This window comes from Oreochromis aureus, linkage group 3 (genome assembly GCF_013358895.1).
Source record: "Oreochromis aureus strain Israel breed Guangdong linkage group 3, ZZ_aureus, whole genome shotgun sequence".
Classification (NCBI taxonomy): Eukaryota; Metazoa; Chordata; class Actinopteri; order Cichliformes; family Cichlidae; genus Oreochromis; species Oreochromis aureus.
In genome coordinates, this window is record NC_052944.1 from 16,370,919 (window position 1) to 16,389,927 (window position 19,009).

General features: G+C 40.0%; 1 protein-coding gene across 1 annotated transcript; it reads left to right on the forward strand.

Moving 5' to 3' along the window:
- The first annotated feature begins 944 nt into the window (after positions 1-944).
- On the forward strand, positions 945-18,581 carry sepsecs (Sep (O-phosphoserine) tRNA:Sec (selenocysteine) tRNA synthase). Its single transcript, XM_031756013.2, has 13 exons — positions 945-1,112; positions 4,138-4,344; positions 7,006-7,119; positions 7,196-7,350; positions 10,232-10,350; positions 10,546-10,704; positions 10,870-11,023; positions 11,207-11,309; positions 11,436-11,565; positions 13,766-13,857; positions 15,625-15,718; positions 15,847-15,937; positions 18,004-18,581. Exons 3-13 carry the CDS (start codon positions 7,006-7,008, stop codon positions 18,248-18,250), a joined length of 1,458 nt encoding a protein of 485 aa, XP_031611873.1. The 5' UTR covers positions 945-1,112; positions 4,138-4,344; the 3' UTR covers positions 18,251-18,581.
- Positions 18,582-19,009: the final 428 nt, after the last annotated feature.

The following is a 19,009-nucleotide window of genomic DNA, read 5'->3' on the forward strand; positions in this document are numbered from 1 at the left end:
TGTGCTGCCCTAAAAAATCTAAATGGAAAATGTATTTTATTTTGTTGTATATATATATGTGTGTATATACATATACTTGGGTCAGCTGACATCCGTAGTTGAGGTACTAGTATATACATAAAGCATAAACGCTCCAACTGGACATTGCTTTTAGTAGTGATTGGGTTTAATAATAAGCTTCCAAGATGTTCTTTTTAATGTATTGTATGAATGTAGTGAAGTAGTATCAACTTTAAATAGAAATACTCACAAAACATAGAACCTTCCACTTTTACGCTTATGGAGGAACACAGATGTCCCTTTTTTTGCTAGTTGGTGGTGACTGTTCCCACATCATGATTCACTTATTTACAACGGCTGTAAATGAGTGACTATCTCAAAGAAAGAAAGAAGGGTTTTTTCTTTTTTTAAGTAATATAAATAAAACAGTGTGGAAGTTATAAGTCTATCCGCTGAGCAACATCTAAATGAAACAGATGATGATGAATGGTCAGAAAGTGCGCTTTCATACACTGACGGCGTTTCCTGTCGTGGATGGCGACCACTTTCTGGTCTAGACGGTGTTTGAATCATTCTGTGTGATTCATTAACAAACCGTATCCTGGAGAGCTCAGCAAAATTTCCCGCTAAAGTGGGACTGTTTAAATTGCATTCCCTTACAGCAACATCAAGAAGTCGAGTAAGGTTTGCAGGCTTTTATTTGTCGTTTGTTTTGTTTTGTTTTTTCTCCTGTTTTTTAAACATAACATTATTTTACGGTGGAAGTACTTGGGAATTTTTTGGGAGATTCTTCAGACCGGACAGGTTTGGACGGATTTCTCCTCGGAAGATTGTCCTGCTTAATCATTGGACCAATCGGATTCCTTGCCAGCGCCCAAAGGTGCCGGAAGCCGCACTCCAAAGTTCTTTGGGGTAAAGAACACACCTCCTGCAACAGTCAGCCGCCGACAGTGCTGCTACAAAAGTGGGTGGCGGAAGGCAAACTTGTCTTTTCAACCCTGAGCCTACTTTTACTTTGACGCGCTGATGCCCGACACTGGCGGTGGATCTTGGACGACGGACACCGGAGAGAGAGCGAGCTCTACCAGTTGCTGTTTCCCACAGAGCAACAGGTAGATGTGATGATACACCTACAGGGCAGTGCCATGTACAGGGAAGAGGAATGTAGGCCTGCAGTTAAGTTGTGTCATACACTACATGAGACTCTTTCTTCTCGACTTTTCTGTTTTCATCGTTTTCAGGTGAAGCCTCGATGAGAGCTTACTCATTTTTTTTTTTCAAGGACCACGAAAATCACATTTTGGAAATGCTACACTGGGTGTATTTGGAGTTCATTTGAGATGGAGTAATCCTACCTCTTAGATCGGCGTGGCACTTGCGCTCGTTGTTTTTAGCCATCCACCTTTTTTTCATTTTCCCCCCTCTTTAAAGCATCTCCAGCAACATTTTTCATCTTCCACGCGGGAGTAGGGAACAGCATGGAGCGGACCTTGAAGCGTGGACCGTGCGGAACGTGTTACTAGACCACGGGTTCAGGAAGGAAGGCAAGATGTTGGCATAGCTGTTGAGTTGAAAACCCTGCTATGCCGACAAATTGCCATCTTTCTCTTCCCTATGCTGCCAAACAAACAGTGGATTTTTTTTGTTGTTGTTGTTTTTAGATTTATTTATTTATTTATTTTTAGCTATACCTGCACTCAAAACCCTCCAGGAATATATATGCATATTTTTTAAATGTCGCTTTCATTTTTGTTTTGAACATATGCGAACTCTTTCTATCCTGATATAATGTGATGTATGCTGTTAAATGTGGGCTAACTTTGTATAATCTACCTGTTACTGGGGCAACCTACAGGTTCACACAGCACAGGCCCTGATTATGTATACATCATTTGCAGTAAGCAGACAAAACAAAATGCATGGTTTACTCTCTCTCTCTTTCTCACTCTGTGTGTGTGTGTGTGTGTGTGTGTGTGTGTGTGTGTGTGTGTGTGTGTGTGTGTGTGTGTGTGTGTGTGTGTGTCATAAAGTTCATTACATATAATTTCACAAAAGCGTGTTTTCTTTCTGATGATTGTAAAGAAACTTTTTTTGGTGCAACATTCTTATTTTTTGTCAGTGTAACATTAATCTCTTTATGACACATTCTGTTAAATATTGTCACTAAAAATGTTAAATTGGGCCTGTTTTTACTCATATCGTTCAATCATCTTTTTTTTCTCTCATGACCAAACTGCTTTTGTCATAATAGCGTATTTTATTCCCCCTCTGATTCAATAATCATCGATTATTAAATTAAAGCTTTACCTCATCCTTATAGGCAAAAAAGCAACAAAGCAAGCAAAACAAACAGGTACTTTATTTGAGTTTCCATTCTATGCTTAACCTACTTCTAGCTGACAGCTGTTCTTCCTTGTTATTTTGGGAGATGAAAAGCATGGTGTATTTGCAAGGTAAGATAGGCTGTTAGATATTTAAGTGCTCAGGATTAGAGAAATAATGAAAATATGTTGCATTATAACTGACTTCAACCATGAAGCGATTATCGTGGTAAGAAGAATTCGCAACATTCATAACACTGAGATAGCTATACATAAAATCTGGGAAAAAAGGGGTTAGCTACTATGATATAAGCCAAATCACCTGTAACTTTGCTTATTCAAAGTTTTCTTTTGGCAAATGAATCAAACTTAAAATAAAAGTGCATGGACAAGACGACAGAGTCTGTAAGCACCTGTATAATAGTATATAAGAAGGATGATTTGACAACAATATGTGATATTATCATACATCCATTACTGACCTGATTTTTTGATCTTGATATTTCATTTTTAAATATTCATTTTTGTGACAGCAAAACTTTAGTGAGTTGGTAAACCTATTTTAATCACATGTTATACTGAGTGCGTCAACATTAAATAGAAATACATGTTCTTTCTTAACAGTTAAGTTACTGCCTCTCAAATCATGTTTGCTTTCCTGCACTGAAAAAAGACTTTTTGTACACACTCTGGAAGTGACTGTGAATTTGCTTTGATGTTACTTATAATAGAACAGTAAGATTTTAACTTCAGTGCTCCCTACAGCTTTGTTTGGATTGAAACCTACACAAGTGTGATGTGTGTGTGTGTGTGTGTTTTAGTGTGTGCATAAAAAGGTAACGCTCCATATTTTTACCTTTTCTTTACACTATCTGCTTATTTGATTTTTAATGAAATTTTTTACAGATGACAATTTTACTTTTCTTTGTTTGTTTTCTTGGAGCCATACTTTTCTCAGTATAGTAGCCTATATTTCCACTACAGGACATCTTTGCTCCTGCCACACTTTGAAAGTGCCTCATTATTGGTCCTGATCTTTATATTATGTGTGGCAGCTTATTTTGATGCAACGCTGTCACAGTTTACTCATTCAGCTAATATTAGAAATAATTCTAATATCTTAACATTGTTTGAGAGCTGAAATTAAAGGACTGGGATATGATATTATTTCAAAATGCATCAGTAGTGTGAATGAATGCAAATGTAATGTAACATATCACAGGTCCTTCACGCTAACAGCAATCAAACTGTCAGACAGTGAAAAGTTCCCACAATATGTATATAGTAACATTTGCATGTAGAAAAAATGTATTATATTTTATTGACATTCTACATTTTTAGCAGTTTTGGCTTTTTAAAAATTTTTTATTGTTTATTTTTCTGATATGTCTGTAATCCCCCCTGAAGCTTGTATGGCAAGTGAAGTATCTATCTATCTATCTATCTATCTATCTATCTATCTATCTATCTATCTATCTATCTATCTATCTATCTATCTATCTATATTTATAGTTTTAAAGCACTTTTTAGTAAAAAGTTCTCTTTAAAAACCACAATTATATTTTAAAGAATGACGGTGTGTAACTATGACTTTATTTAAGCTACTGCTTCCTGCTAAAAGTTTACTTTGACCAAAATCTTAACTTTCAAATAAAGTTAAGTGTTTTTAATTATTTACTGCAGCAATATATGATGGTATTATTATTATTAATGATAATAATAATAATGATGGCCACTCAAAAAATATTCATCATCAAAAACACAGCATTTGCCATTAAAGTTAAAGCTGACCGGCTCGCACATTCTATTTCTGCAGGGCGGCCACCGACCGGCTTGTCTTCCCTCTTCACGCTTTCACGCAGGAGGATGACTTTGCACCGCGTTGACCACGTGAGCAACGCTTGGTGGTCACGTGAAGGCGTCCTGCAGTCTGTCTCCATGCTACTTTCTCATTCAGATGTGTGCGTGCATGTCTGCAGTTTGTTTGGCGTCCACGTGAAGGCATTTTTCGGAAAACCGCGAGGTAAGAGCACGCACCGTGAGTTACCAGAGCGGCTCTGACGAAGCCGCGCGGTGTTTTATTTTCCGGCCCGGAACACATTAGCTTAGCTTAGCTTAGCGGAGCTAGCCTGTACTCTTCCTAAGCAAACACTGGACTGAAACCAGACTTCTAGCACTGAGTAAGTTAGCGCTGGTATAACACAGAGACAATTTTAGGCTCAAACTTTTAGGTAGGGCTCAGCTTCTAATGAGGAAAACATTCATTTAGTGTTATATATTGCAATTTTTACACGAATCAAATAAGAATAGTTAATGCATATATAATATATATAGTTAATACAGTACTGTAACTATCACGAGTCGTATACCACGAGATATTTTATAAAGAAAATAAATAATGACATAAACTGCAATCGTCAATTCGTTAGAAGGTTGACGATTGCAGGTGATTTAAACAGGTCATTTCACTTGCACCTGTTTTAGGGTGGATCCTTATTAAACTTGAGGGAAAGGCTCAGTCATGGTGACCAGAGTTTTCCTGAGTAAGGCTAAAAACCGACTGGCTGCAAAGCACATATGACGATACACATGCACAACATTGTTTCAGCCTTTTAACAGAAAGACTGCCACTCCATGTACCTGTACAAGAAGCAATCTGATAATAAAGTTGCTTTTATATACAAGTTTTTAAATACAAACCCTCATTTTGTTGTAAAGAGTACACAGAGGGCATTAGGCACCCAATTTTCAAGTGTGCTACTGAAGAGCACACTATCTGGAAATACAGTTAAGGTTTTCCATTTAATTTCACTACCTGTAAATAAGGTAAATGAACATAGTATTTGTGACATAAGTTACTGAAAGGTTAGGAAGAATCCACATTTATAAAGGTATAGCACACTGCTTATTTATGTGAAACATTAATCAGTGAATGCAGGCAAAACAGAAGGCACCTTGACTTGATAACAGCGTAGCAGACTTTGGTCACTCATCCACTCTTATTGGTTTCTCTTCACTGACATCATCCTACTTTTGCCCTCACTCCCCTTCTCTATTTTCCTCTTAGTATTTGTGCTGTCATTAAAAAGTACATGTAACACTGAAACAGTATTTAAAACCCAGTGAAAGGCATAAACTGATCCATATTAATTATCCATCTATGTCAATTGCAATGTTCAGATTCAATATCGCGCTGATACTGACATATGAGGTAAAGCAGCGGTCCCCGACCTTTTTTGTGCCACGATCCGGTTTAATGTCAGACAGTATTTTCACTGACCTTTTTTAATGTGTCACAGATAAATACAACAAAATAAAATGATACGACCAAGACAACAACTGTGGTATTTTGTAAATATAATAATAAACACGAATTCACTGTGTAATTTGTAGCTTTATTAGCAGCGTCCTCCTGAAATATGCCAACAACATTGAGAGTAACGTCCTCCTCTCTGCCCCTTAAGGCTCTCTGGTCACTATGGTAACGCGTAAATATTTATTTCAAAATAAGACACACAATTACAACACGGGAAAAGACCCAGGGAAACCGAGTTAATGATAAATTTCACACCCGAGCCTCAACTCTTGCGGCCCGGTACAAACGACTCCGGTCTGTGGCCCGGGGGTTGGGGACCGCTGAGGTAAAGCCCTCTTGACTTTCTCTCATTAGAATCCAGTCATATGTTGGTTTGTTTTAATTATTTATTTTAGAAAACACATTTATCCATTCATGAAAAAAATTACATTTCCAATAACCTGTAGTTTGTTTAAATTAGTTCTTTAAATAAACAATCCAGCTTAACTCCACCAGAATAGGAAACTTTGACAAAGTGAAAAAAATTAGCTCATAATCTGTATTCTAGACTTTATTAGCTAAGGTTTTTGACACTGTTTTGAGAATAAATATACGTAACGGTAAACCCTGCAGGATCTGAAAAATTTGCACTTTTGCTTGCTAATGTTTCAGTTGGTGTTTTAAATCCGTGCCGGCTTGTCATGAAATGACTCCTTCATCTCCTTTCTGTCACGAGCAACGCAAGTCTTATCATAATATTGGGAATGCTGCACTTTTAAACCTGTTCTCCTTCTAATCTGATGTCTCTGATAGACGTTTTTCAGAATATAACCTTAGAAAAAGATGTCTAATAATATTAAAATATGTTATTAATACGGTTATTTTTTAGGGATGCTAAGATAAAATTTAGGGATGCTTTGGTAAAAAGGTCTGAACTTGCCAGTGGTGTAACTTTGGCATTTTTAACAAACCTGTCCCTTTTTGAAACGTTGAATGAGCAGTTCGTCATGAGCTTCATGTGATAATATTTAGTAAACTTACTTAATGGTCGCGAAAGTTAAGAGTTACAGTAAAAACACATCCTTGGTGCCAGTGTGAAAGAACGGAACCTGAAGAGTGTCTTGCTCCTACAACAGAAAGAAGCCACATTACCGCAGTTTGGCCTTTATGAACATGACTAAAAACCTGCAGCGAGATCAGCAAAAGTGTAGACAAGTTTGTCATAGCTTGAAGCAGAAGTGATTTGAAAAGATTTCAAACCTTTTCACTTTTCATAAATGTTATTATTCTCCCCCTATTGGTTAATTTCGAGAAATAAGCATTTGTAGAACGGCCAGAGTTTGGACACCCACTGCACTGACTTACCGCAAAGTTGTGTGTTTAACACAGATGAACAGCGACAACTTCAACCTGAGCGAGAAGATTGTGTCACCTTCCTACATCCGGCAGGGATCGCAGGCTCGCCGTGGCCATGAGCAACTCATCAGACAGTTACTGGAACAAGTACGCTTAAGGCTTTCTTTTATTTCCTTATACCACTGCAGTGAAGACACTTCCTCTTTCATGTTGTGTGTTGCAGGGAAAGTGTCCTGAGGAAGGATGGAGCGAGAGCACTGTTGAGCTCTTCCTCAACGAGCTAGCTGTGATGGACAGCAACAACTTCCTGGGTAACTGTGGAGTAGGAGAGAGAGAAGGCCGGGTGGCGTCCAGCCTTGTGGCAAGACGACATTACAGGTTCAAGTTTGCCTGCCAGGCCTTATCCGTTATTAGCGATTCACTATTAAACCCCGACTGATGGATTGTGAGGCAGATAAAAAGCAAGCAGATCTTTTGTTGTTGTTGTTTTTTCTCTACAACAAATATTTTGTAGTGCAGGAATGTGCTTAAAGTGATTCTGATTTAGAGTAGTTGGAAGAAAAACTTTGTGAATACACTGGGCCCATCTCTGTCACACTTGGAGACAAATTCAAAGTAAAAACAGCCAACAGTTGTACCTTTGTATGTACTGAGCACAGGTTGGGAAAAACTAAGCAAACTCTTGTAATGTGTGTCTATCTGAAGCTCCTTCAGCAGCAAGAACCTCCTTGAAATTTGTACAGTGATAAAGAATCGTCGACCTTTCATCTCTGGTTCATTTATGTTTTTCTCACTAGAATAGTCCTGTTCAGGTTATGCTTGGGTGCAGTTTTTGAAATGTTGCCTACGTACACCGCCGCAGTGGATTTTAAATAAGACAATCAAGATGTGATTGAAGCTAAAACTTTCATCTTTAATTTTACGAAATGTATTTCAAACATTTTGCTTTAACTGTTTAGGAATTACTTGGATGACAATCTTTTGCAGTCACTGACTGGATGAAGTGTAAAAGCCATGGACATGGTCTTCTCTTGAGATACTCGGTCAGGCCTTTACCTCAGCCACCTTCAGCTGCTGTCTGTTTGTGGGCCTGAGCCCTCAGTTTAGGCTTAAGTAACTGAAAAGACCGGGTGACTCACTTGGCCATTTAGGAGTATCAAGTTTCTTTGCTATGCAACTCCCGGTTGCTTTTGAAGTATGCTTTGATTCGTCATCTATTTCCAATGTTACGTATTCAATTCCTTTGGCGGCTATGCAGTACAGTACTGTATGCTACTGTGCCTTACATGTTGGTTTCATCTGTCCCATGATTTTCTACAGGTCTGTGCAGGCTCTGTTAGATGCTTTCTTGTAAAGTCTGTTCTTCCCGTCCTTGGGTGTAACCAGCAGTTTGCAAATCGCTGTAAAGCCTAGTATTTCTGTTCATGAATGCATCTCTTGATTTTGGACTTTGTCAATGATGTGTCTGGCTCCTTGAGTGTTTTTCATTTGACTAGAAGTTGTGAAGAGTTTTTTCTTAGCTAAGAAAAGAATTTGAAATCTTTCCTAATTATAGTCTGTGGTCTTTAAGGCCTTATGGTGTTGCTGGGGTGATCAATGCATGGCTTCTTTCTAAGAGTGTGCCAAATTGTTGAATTAGCCACTTCTAATAATGACATCATTAGGCTAAAATAAAGAAAAGAGGTTCCACATCTTCGACATTAAGAGTTCCAGTGAACAGATACCACATTTTTTGTTAAACCCCTTAAATTAAAGCTGAAAGTCTAAAGTTTGCTAACACTCTGATTGTTGAAAATTCACTGTGGTGGTATATAGAGGCAAAACTACAAAATCTGTGTCATCATCCACATGATTATGGGTCTGACCGTCAGCCATAAATTGGTTTGAGGTCAGGATGCTGACTCGGCCGTTCCAAAACCCAGATTTTCTTTTTTTCAGCCTCTGTGTTTTGTTTAATTGTTTTATTGCATGCACCAAGCTTTTCTCGTTCTAAAGTTATCTTTTAAATTTATTTTATGAGGCTTACACATTGCTCTGCAGTGTTGTTGTTTTTTTTTTCATCAAAGCACAATATTATTTTGCCTAAAAATTGCACACAGCGTTTTCCAGATATGTTGTAGAACACTGAGGTGTTCTTCCAGCTACAGACATACTGGGGAGTCTTTTGGGAGATTATTTTGGCAAGCGGTGCTTTACCTCATGTTGTCTTTTGTTAATGTCATTTGATAATGCATTTCAGTGTATTATGGTGAGGGCATCACAAGTTTTAGCAAGTTGTAGAGATTTCTGCAGGTGATTCTTTGTCCACTCTTAACTTGGTGTGATCCTAGAGAGAGTTGGAGGAGCTCTGCTACACACACTTCAGACCTCATTTCCTTAACAGGGACACTTGATTCCAGGTTGCTTTTGGGGAAATGCCAACTGAAATTGACTGTGTTTGATAAAGACATGAAAACTTTTTGTGTGTTATTAGTTTAAAAAGACTTATGTTTGCTTTTTGAACACATTTCATGAATAATAAGTGCAAAACCTTTTGTAATTCTAATAGATTTTGTTGCAGTTTGTCTGTAACGAGGTAAAATCACCTATACTGATATACAGATAAGGACAAAATTATTACCCCCCCTATGAAATGTAATTGGCCTTTTTAACAGAACAAGTGATTTTCAATAGCATTTATAAACATACCAGTTTTCTTTAGTAAACAAACTTTTATTTCAGAATAATAAAAGATGACCGGGGTGAATATTATTAGCCCCCTGAAAATCAGTCATGTGCTTTAATTTTGTAATGCTCACTGCTTGTAAAATCAAGGTAAAACTGAAAGTTTTCTTCCAATTTACATACAGTATAAAAACGTCGGAGTTTGAGCTGTCACTTGAAAAAGCACCATTACAAAACCATAAGTTTAGAGAAAAGGATTTGTTGCAGGAGATGGATAATAATTTAGCTTATTTGTGCAAAGTAACATGAGCACCCAATGCTGCGTTTAACTAAAGAAGGAAAAAAAGAAAATGCTTGCTCCGTTTAACTGGGCTTTTGAAATACTTAAAAAAACAAGGATGTTTCATAGGGGAGCTAATAATTCTGTCCTCACCTGTGTCTGTGGGATTCTTTAAAAAAAAAAAAAAAAAAAATCTTCAGAGGCCTTGCACGCAGATTTATTACACTGGGCTGTGAAATGTCAGCTTTGAGCTCGTCACGGAGTTTAGGAAGTCGTTTAACGGCTCGTGTTGTGACATTCAGCTGTTTTGTCTAGGCTGATCCACGGCATCGGCCGGTCAGGTGACATCGCTGCTATTCAGCCTAAAGCTGCAGGATCCAGTCTGCTTAACAAACTGACGAACTCGGTTGTCCTGGACGTCTTAAAGCTTGCAGGTGTGTAGATCTTATCAGTTACACTAGTTTTTGTGGTAAGGTAGATGTTTAATTTAGCCTTTTCCTCCCAAATGTCCACTTGGTAAAGTGTATGCAAGTCTTTATGTAGAATTAACAAAAGGTTTTTCATTATGCTTGAAAAAATATAAAAATCGAAGTCTTATTTTCAGTTGGTCTGCTGCTTGTGCGTTACAGGTGTCCGGAGTGTGGCCAGCTGCTTCGTGGTACCCATGGCTACAGGGATGAGTTTGACTCTCTGCTTCCTGACCCTTCGTCACAGGAGACCCAAAGCTCGCTACATCATTTGGCCTCGCATCGACCAGAAGTCCTGTTTCAAGTCTATGATCACAGCAGGTGACGATATGACTCGTATCCAGTGTCCTGTCAAGCTTACATCCTGATCAGCGAGCACGTCTGTGTTTGAAATGTCATCGATATTGAAGGGGAATATTCAATCAGATTAATTATGAAAGTGTTTCACTTTATTGCCATCTTTAAATCGTTTGCCTGTTTTCTCAGGCTTTGAACCTGTGGTCGTGGAGAATGTGCTTGAGGGTGATGAGCTGCGGACAGATTTGGAAGCAGTTGAACGCAAGATTGAAGAGCTTGGAGCCGAAAATATCCTGTGTGTTCATTCCACGACTTCTTGCTTCGCCCCACGGGTCCCTGACAGGTCTTGTAAGCTTTCATTCATGCCCTCAGGTTTTATTATGTTATGTTATGTATGTGTTGATGTAGGCTGCCTGCAGGATTTCTTACTTTCAAAGGAAACATAATGTATGTTGCTTGTTTTGGCTCACGGTGTGGGAATAAGGTATGCACCATTTCTAATATTGTTTGTTTTGGGATCTTGCAGGCTTGAGGAGCTGTCATCTCTCTGCAGCAAGCATGATATCCCCCATATAGTTAACAATGCATATGGCGTACAGTCGTCCAAATGCATGCACCTCATTCAGCAGGTATCAACACTCTTCACTGCACAGTGCATGTAGCAAGTTGATCTGGAGCTCACCTTTGAATGTTACGATGTGATACACTTTCACACTGGTTACAGATAAATATTTTCTTGGATTGTCTGTCATCAGGGCGCCCGTGTGGGAAGAATCGATGCCTTTGTACAGAGCCTGGACAAGAACTTTATGGTTCCAGTAGGTGGTGCTATAATTGCAGGTTTTGATGAGTCCTTCATACAGGAGATAAGCAAGATGTACCCAGGTGAGTGCTAACGCTCACTGGTATGAAACAATAACCAGGTGGGCATGTGTACCCATGCAGATTTGTATTTACATAAAAGCAAATGTTTTGAAAGTTTCAAAGTGTGGAGCACAGTTTTTGGTTTTTATGCACTGCCACATTTAAGTAAATTGGTAATAAAGCATGAAAATGTTTGAACGATACAAAATGGGATAACTGATGTAGTATGAAGAAACAGGTCCTTGTTGTTGTTTTGGTTCTTTTTTGTTGTTGTTTGTTTAACTTCAAACCTATTCAGCACAAATTTCCCACTTTCCTACTTTTTCTTCTTGACCTGAGACTGCAAAGACAACCTCATTGTTACCGTTCTATATGTTACATCCATGATTTCTAACAAAATCTCACCACTAGTGCATTTTAACCATCATCGCTGAAACAGTGTATTTCATTGGGACCGTTTTCTCACACAGATATCTTGGAGTTTTTTAGCTCACGTCAGCAGACAGTTTGCATGAGTCAGAATCTCAGTGGCCCGTGTGGTTTAGGTGAGGGAGCTGCCTGAATAGATGGTAAATGGAAGGAGCACACATGATGTCCCCATGGTAACTGAATTCACTACAATCCTACCTGCACTGTTCTCACACTGTCACTAATCCATCCAATCAGAGATGGTATGAACTTTGCACGAGGGAACTGGGAGGTTAAAGGCCAATGTTTGAACCAGCTGCACTGGACAACTGTGTTGTCGCCGCCATCAGATAATGTCTAGAGAAGTTCATTGATGTGCTTTTTAAACATTTTGGGCAACAGAGCCCTCTCAGAAAGCAGAAGTGGGACTGTGCACTGCTCTGTGTGACTAATCTGAATCTGCCTAAGCCAGCTTTTCACTTTGGTTTATTTGTTTAATTATCTCATGCTGCAGTCAAGCTTCTGTCAGTGCTTGGAAAGTGTCCAGCTCTGATACCTTCCACTAACTGTCATCTGTGGGTATACTGTTACACATTTTCTTTTCTGTCAGGCCAAATCTGAACTGGAGTTAGACCAGCTCATAGAAAAATGACACCAGGTCTGGTGGAGAAATGCACAGGACTTTGCATTCAAAACACTTTAGGTTCATCCCGCCAGCAATCAGACTGATGAACTCTCAGTAACCCCGGCAAACATTTTATTTTATTTTGGGTTTTTAGTTTCTTTACTTGTCAAAAAGACATTAAATTATTTCACCAAAACCTCAAACTACCAGGGTCAAACTTATTACCCAATACTCCAGTGGGATTCAACTCGGGCTTTATGCAGGCCAATCAGGAGTGACGTATGTTTTGATTTGTTGTTGTGCAACAAAGCGATGGCGACTGCTTGAGGTTTTCTTCATGATTCCTGCCACCCTGACGAGATCACAGTTCCAGACACATTTCAGCATCCCCGCAGCAAAACACTCCCACCACCGTGTTTCACTTTGGGGACTTTGTTCTTTGGGTCGTACGCCTCTCCCTCCAAACATGAGCAGCGTCTCTGCAGCCAAACAGCTGTAGTTTAATCTCATCTGACCAAAGCCGCACTTCCAGTATGCGTAGTCTTCCTCCAGGCTATTGTTGTTGGGATAGCCCAGTCTGGCTTGAATGTGACTCTTCTGACAACGTGGAGATTTTCTCAGTCTGAAACCTCGAAGTCAACAAAGACACTGCGTTTAGTTGTCGTGCAGCTTCCCTGCCTGGACGTCTGTGTCCTGAGCTCCATCGCCCTTCTACAGTCCTCGACACACTGCTCTGAGACTCTTGATGCTTAATCAGCATATTTGAAGCATATAAATGTCAAAAACTGTGTTTAAAAGCCTGCACTCATCTTCTTTTACTCCCCTGCCCTTTCTAATTGATCCCAGAGGTGGATGTGTGAAGCACAAGCCGGCTAACTCATTCACCAATGTGTCGACAGCTGTTCTGCGGTCTTTAGACACCTCTCACTCTAATTTTCTTTCAAGAGTCTTTAAAATGTTCCTACCTCTGCCGGGCTTGTTGTGTACTGTGTGAAGAAATTCTGTTGTTGTGTGCAAACAGAAATCTAGTGTGTTTAGAAATGTTATGTTTAAATCCTGTCAGGGGGATAATAATTTTATCCTCATCTGTATAAGTCAAATTGGATCGTTGTTAAACGTTAATAACAATGCTTCTACTTCAGTTTGACAGCAGGTTTGTTTTTTAAACGCTTCTGCCTTCTCTTCCAGGGAGAGCATCAGCCTCACCTTCCCTCGACGTCCTCATTACCCTCCTCACGCTGGGAGTCAGTGGCTATAAGAAATACTTGTCAGAAAGAAAGGTGAGAGTGGTGCACACGTCACCTTTTTATATGGCTTAAAATAGTTCCTCACTTAGTTAAACGTGGCTGTTATGTCTGCTGGATGTTTCCAACATGTATGATGAGAACATTATGGGACTGCAGGAGTATCAGGTGTATATTGTAGTCGGTCTGAATATGTCTCCGTGCCGTGTCAGCATCTTTCCTACTAAAAATGGCAATAACTTATATAAGTTGTATTGAGTTGCAGTTGGCTATATGTTACAGTTTTCTGTGTGTGTGTCCTTTTTTGCTTCACCTGCATTCTCACTGATGATAGAGACTGTGCACTTGAGTGTGTAGTGAGCTCTGTGAAGGAAGGAGTACACTATAGAAAGATAAAATTGATTCTAAAGTTTGAGAAAACCTCCCCTGGTGGCTTCTTGCTTTAAAGCAGAGTTGCTCACAATGCAGCATCCTCCTCTTTAGATGATCAGCACTGCAGCATTCTCTCTCCTCTAAACTGCTGCTGCGCCGTAAATGTGCTGCAACTGAGAGAATCTGTTTGTCCTCACACTGGGAGCACAGAAACTCGAAAAGGAGTAACACTTTAAAGTTGAAGGTTTTTTTTAGAAATTACCCCGGATACATATATAGAAATTACACGTGGCTTAAAGATCTCATATTTAAAAATGATGCCATACAATACTCAAAGTGGGATATCGGTGTACAACCTAATCTGTAGCTGAAATGTATACCTAGGAGATTCCTGTGGCCTCTTGCCTGACCCGACACACCATCAGAGCTTATTGATTCCTCTCAGTCCACTTTATGCATAATTAATGTACAGAACCATTTTTTTTCCCCCATAGAGTCTGCAGAGTCTCTCCCAGAATCACGAGCTTTAATAATTCAAGCGTTTCATCTGTTTAGGTTCATTTACTGCCTCGTGTGTACCACCGCTTTAGATAATGTCTGCATAATGAAAAGAAGAAACGGGTGATGCGCGTGCTTTTGTTTCAGTCGGGGCGGCCTTTGACTTGTCACAAACACAAACTTATTGTCCTGCACTCTCACCACCACTTACGCTGTTCTCCTCCTCCGGCATAATAAAGTCATCCTTTGTTATTAGAGGACAATGGACACTTAGAGACACTTGACATCATTGAAATGCTGTTTGTGTTTGACTCTTGACAGGGAAAATATTTTCCCTGGACAGTATGAGTCAGCAGAGTGTGCCCTCGCTCACACAGACACACACACCTGCAGTGAAGAAAGCTTCTTTGGGGAATCTGGAGCTGGTAGCTAGCAACTAAAGCACTGTGTTTAGTTGTCGTGTAGCTTCCCTGTTTGGACGTCTGTGTCCTAAACCCCATCGTCCTATTTCAGTCTTCCACACGCTGCTCTGAGACTCTCGGTGCTTAATCAGCGTATTTGAAGCATGTGAATATCAAAAACTGTGTTTAAGAGCCTGCAGTCCTCTTCTTTTACTCTCCTGCCCCTTTTAATTGATCCCAGAGGTGGATGTGTTAAGAACAAGCTGGACAGGAAATGAACATAGTGCTTGTACTGAAGCTTAGAGTGAAACAGACACACATACAGGGTCAGGCAAATAGGGGGAGGGTGGAGTTTGGTCATGCATCCACCTGCTTTGTTGGAAGATTTGCTTGATTAGCAATAAAACCAAGTCTGCTGCTGTTAAAATAAGGCTGTGTTTGTATGCAAAAAGGAGTATTATACTGCTATTTATAGATCTTGTGTGTTGTTCTGTGTCTTCATCCTTCTTGTGTGTATCGGCATGGTGTGCAGGAGATTTATTCGTTCCTGGCTGAGCAGCTGAAGAGTCTGGCGTCTGCACACGGGGAGAGGTTGCTTCACACCCCGCACAACCCCATTTCTCTGGGTAAGCTCAAAGTGCTGGTTACGTATCAATAGATCCTTGCGCTGCTTTTCTGAGACGGCATAAGTCTTTCTAGCTTTGCGTTTGGTCTCAGATGTTTACTGACATAACTATGCGCCTCTCTCTTCCAGCCATGTCTCTAGATGGTCTCCAGGCCAACAGCGACAAGGCGGTGACTCAGCTAGGATCCATGTTGTTCACCCGACAAGTGTCAGGAGCCAGGTAAGGCCATGTTGATGATGTGGCCTGGAAATGGACATAGAGGGGGGAGAGAGAGAATAACAGGATAGGGGAGTGTGTGTCGGTTTGAGTGTGTTTAAAAAGATGTTGCGTTTTGCGCGACAAAATCAGCAATCAGGCAGATGGATCTGCTGAATACTGAGCAGCGGAAACTACTTTAGAAAATTAAGACAGCCCTTCCTATCACAGCCGCATCCTAAATAAAACAGGATGTTTCCATTAGATGTTGAAGGATGTGGTCTCCTCTGGGGCAGCGGGCACCAGCTCTGAAAGCAGCAGCATTAGTGAGGAGGATTTGTCAGTTTTTAACTGTTTCGCTCTCACTCTGTCACATGAATGGATGGATCTGCATAAATACACAATTTCAAATTAGGAGCATGCCCCCCCCACCCCACATTTCATTTTGTGTTTTTTCTCTTTATACTTTTCAATTGTGTGTGAAAGCTAATCTAAATATTTTATATATCCAGAATAAAAGATTTATTTGGGTCATTCTGTCACGATTGTTTATAGTGTTGTTTGGAATTTAATGCTCGCAGTTGGATTTTTCCAAGGTCCTAGTGTGAAGTGTAGTCAAATGTTTTAGCCTTGTTGTGTTTTCATAAAAGAAAATAAACGTCTAAGATTTGAGTTTCATGAACAGTTTGCAGATGTGGACGTGGCATTAAATGAAATGCTCTCAGAGCCAAACATGAATACCGTGGGAGGCGCCCGGCTTTGCCTTTTCACATCAATAATGAGCTGTTCTCTTCTCCAGCTGAAGAGATTAATAGAGATCTTCATCTGATTCTAGTGCATTCTGCTACCATTATGCTGCGTGCACAGTCCTTATAGCTGGGCAGTAATTGATTTCACATTAAAGTGAGTCTAAACTCTGCTGACAGTGGTGAAACCTTACCAAAATTTATGGCCACGATTATTATTTACAGTGTTGCAGATGAAACCAGGTGAAGTCCAAAACTGTTCTGGTTTTTGGCTTCCTCAGGTTCTGAAAACCTAAAATATCTAAAAAGATCAGCAGCTCACCGACATCATTGTTTGTGTGAATTTTTCACATCCGAATAATAAATAATAATATAATTCTTTAGCAGAGCGGTCAGCTAGCATACAGTGGTTACCAACAAGCCAAGTATGAGCTGTAAAAATGTAATATGATCTTCTGTAATCTGTATATAACATTAACAAAGAATGACTTCTATTATATATGAAACGGGCTGCTCATATTGATGAATGCAGAGATGAAGAAAGTAAGCAAGTAGCTGGTGAACAAGTTCCTCAGGAGATGCATCGCACAGCTGCTGCACATCCTGTTCCAACACATTTCAAAGGTGCTCTGTTGGGCACTCTGAGGTCATTTAAGTACAGTGAGCTCATTTTCATGTTCAAGAACTCAGTTTGAGATTATTTGAGCTTTATGACATGTTGTAAGCAGCCCTCAGAAGATGGGTCCTGCACACTGTGATCCTAAAGGGATTCACGTGGTCAGCAACAATACTTAATGTAGGCTAAAGTGTTTAAATGATGGCTTTTTGGTACTAGGGTGCCAAGAAAATATCCTCCACACCCATTACACCACCACCACCAGCTGCCTGAACAAAGCAGGATGGCTCATGTTGTTTATGACAATTTCTAACCCTACCATCTGAATGTTGGGTGTATGACTGTGTGGGAAGATTCCAGCAGATCAGCAGTTTCTGAAATACTCAGGCCAGCCCATCTGGCACCAACAAACACGTCACATTCAAAGCCTCTTAAATCACCATTCTTCCCAGTTCTAATGCAGAGTTTGAACTTCACCAGGCCTTCTTCCTAAATTCTGTGAGTTGCTGCCATGTGACTGGCTGATTAGACATTTGCTTTAACAAGCACTTGAACAGGTGTACCTAATTAAGTGGCCCATGAGTGTAGATCGCAGTGTTTGTTTTATTTGTGAGACATGGTGATCTGTGGTAAATATTACATAAAGTAAAGAGGTTATTTTTGTTGTTTTTCTAATTATTGTTAAAATCCCATTGCTCTGTGTTACTATGTTTCACTCGTGTTTCCAGGGTGATACCACTGGGCAAGGAGCAGACCGTAAGCGGACACACGTTTCGTGGGTTTATGTCCCACTCGGACTCGTACCCCTGTCCTTACCTCAACGCTGCCTCCGCTGTGGGTATCACTCGAGAAGATGTGACGGTCTGCATCAAAAGGCTCGACAAATGCCTGAAAACTCTGAAGAAAGAGGGCGGTACGGCAAAAAACAGTTCCCCGGTGTCTTCGTCGAACCAAGAAGTCTCTATAGGAGAGTGACTGAACTGAGGCCTGAACATTTCAACAGGAAGACTTTGACCTTGTGCTGCCTTTGAGCAGTGATTTGGACTGTGTGTTTGTGTTATGAGTCATTACTTCTGGCAGTGAAACACTGTCCAGGTGGTCATAAACCAAAATAATTTACTGATTAATTCCCTCATCAAGTGATAATTGGGATATTAGGACAAAACGTGCTGCTTAGGAGCATCTGGTGATAAACCACTGAGCTAAATTTAGACCAAATGTGTATGCAAAGGCTGTTGTTGACTGTGTATGTTTAACTTTAATTTAAAGCTAATTACACATTCAGCCTTTACAAAAGGGCCTCTCATATGTCTCTTCTTTCTTTCAGTTTGAAAACAATCTCTTTTTCTCATATTGAGCAAATGGGGCTCAACAGTACGCTTTCCCCTCATCGTTACATAAAATAGTGCATCTTTGTAATGTCATATGTTTTACCATGCCTTCTCCAGTGTACGGTAACGTGATGCCAACGGTACTGAGCCATTAACTCCGTCTGAACCCTGTTTATTCAATAAGCTCATTTATTTTTAGGCTCTGCAACAGATCACACAGAGCAGATAATCAATGGTGTACACCAAGCACAGATCACTCACGTGTCCAGCAAAACAAATGCTCACTGTTAGTCTCAGTAAGAGCCCGTAATGTTCGCAGCATTAAAAGGACAGTTCATTGTGAAATCGAATTAACATGTTTGTCCCTCTGGCCTGCAGTGCTTTATCTGTGTGGAGTTTTCCT

What these genes read in the sequence shown, in the direction of transcription:
- sepsecs (XM_031756013.2), top strand. Translation starts at nt 7,006, where the DNA reads ATGAACAGCGACAACTTCAACCTGAGCGAGAAGATTGTGTCACCTTCC. An exon ending in CAAGTCTATGATCACAGCAG is followed by an intron (nt 10,705 to 10,869) that starts GTGACGATATGA and finishes CTGTTTTCTCAG; the next exon opens with GCTTTGAACCTGTGGTCGTG. An exon ending in AATACTTGTCAGAAAGAAAG is followed by an intron (nt 13,858 to 15,624) that starts GTGAGAGTGGTG and finishes CATGGTGTGCAG; the next exon opens with GAGATTTATTCGTTCCTGGC.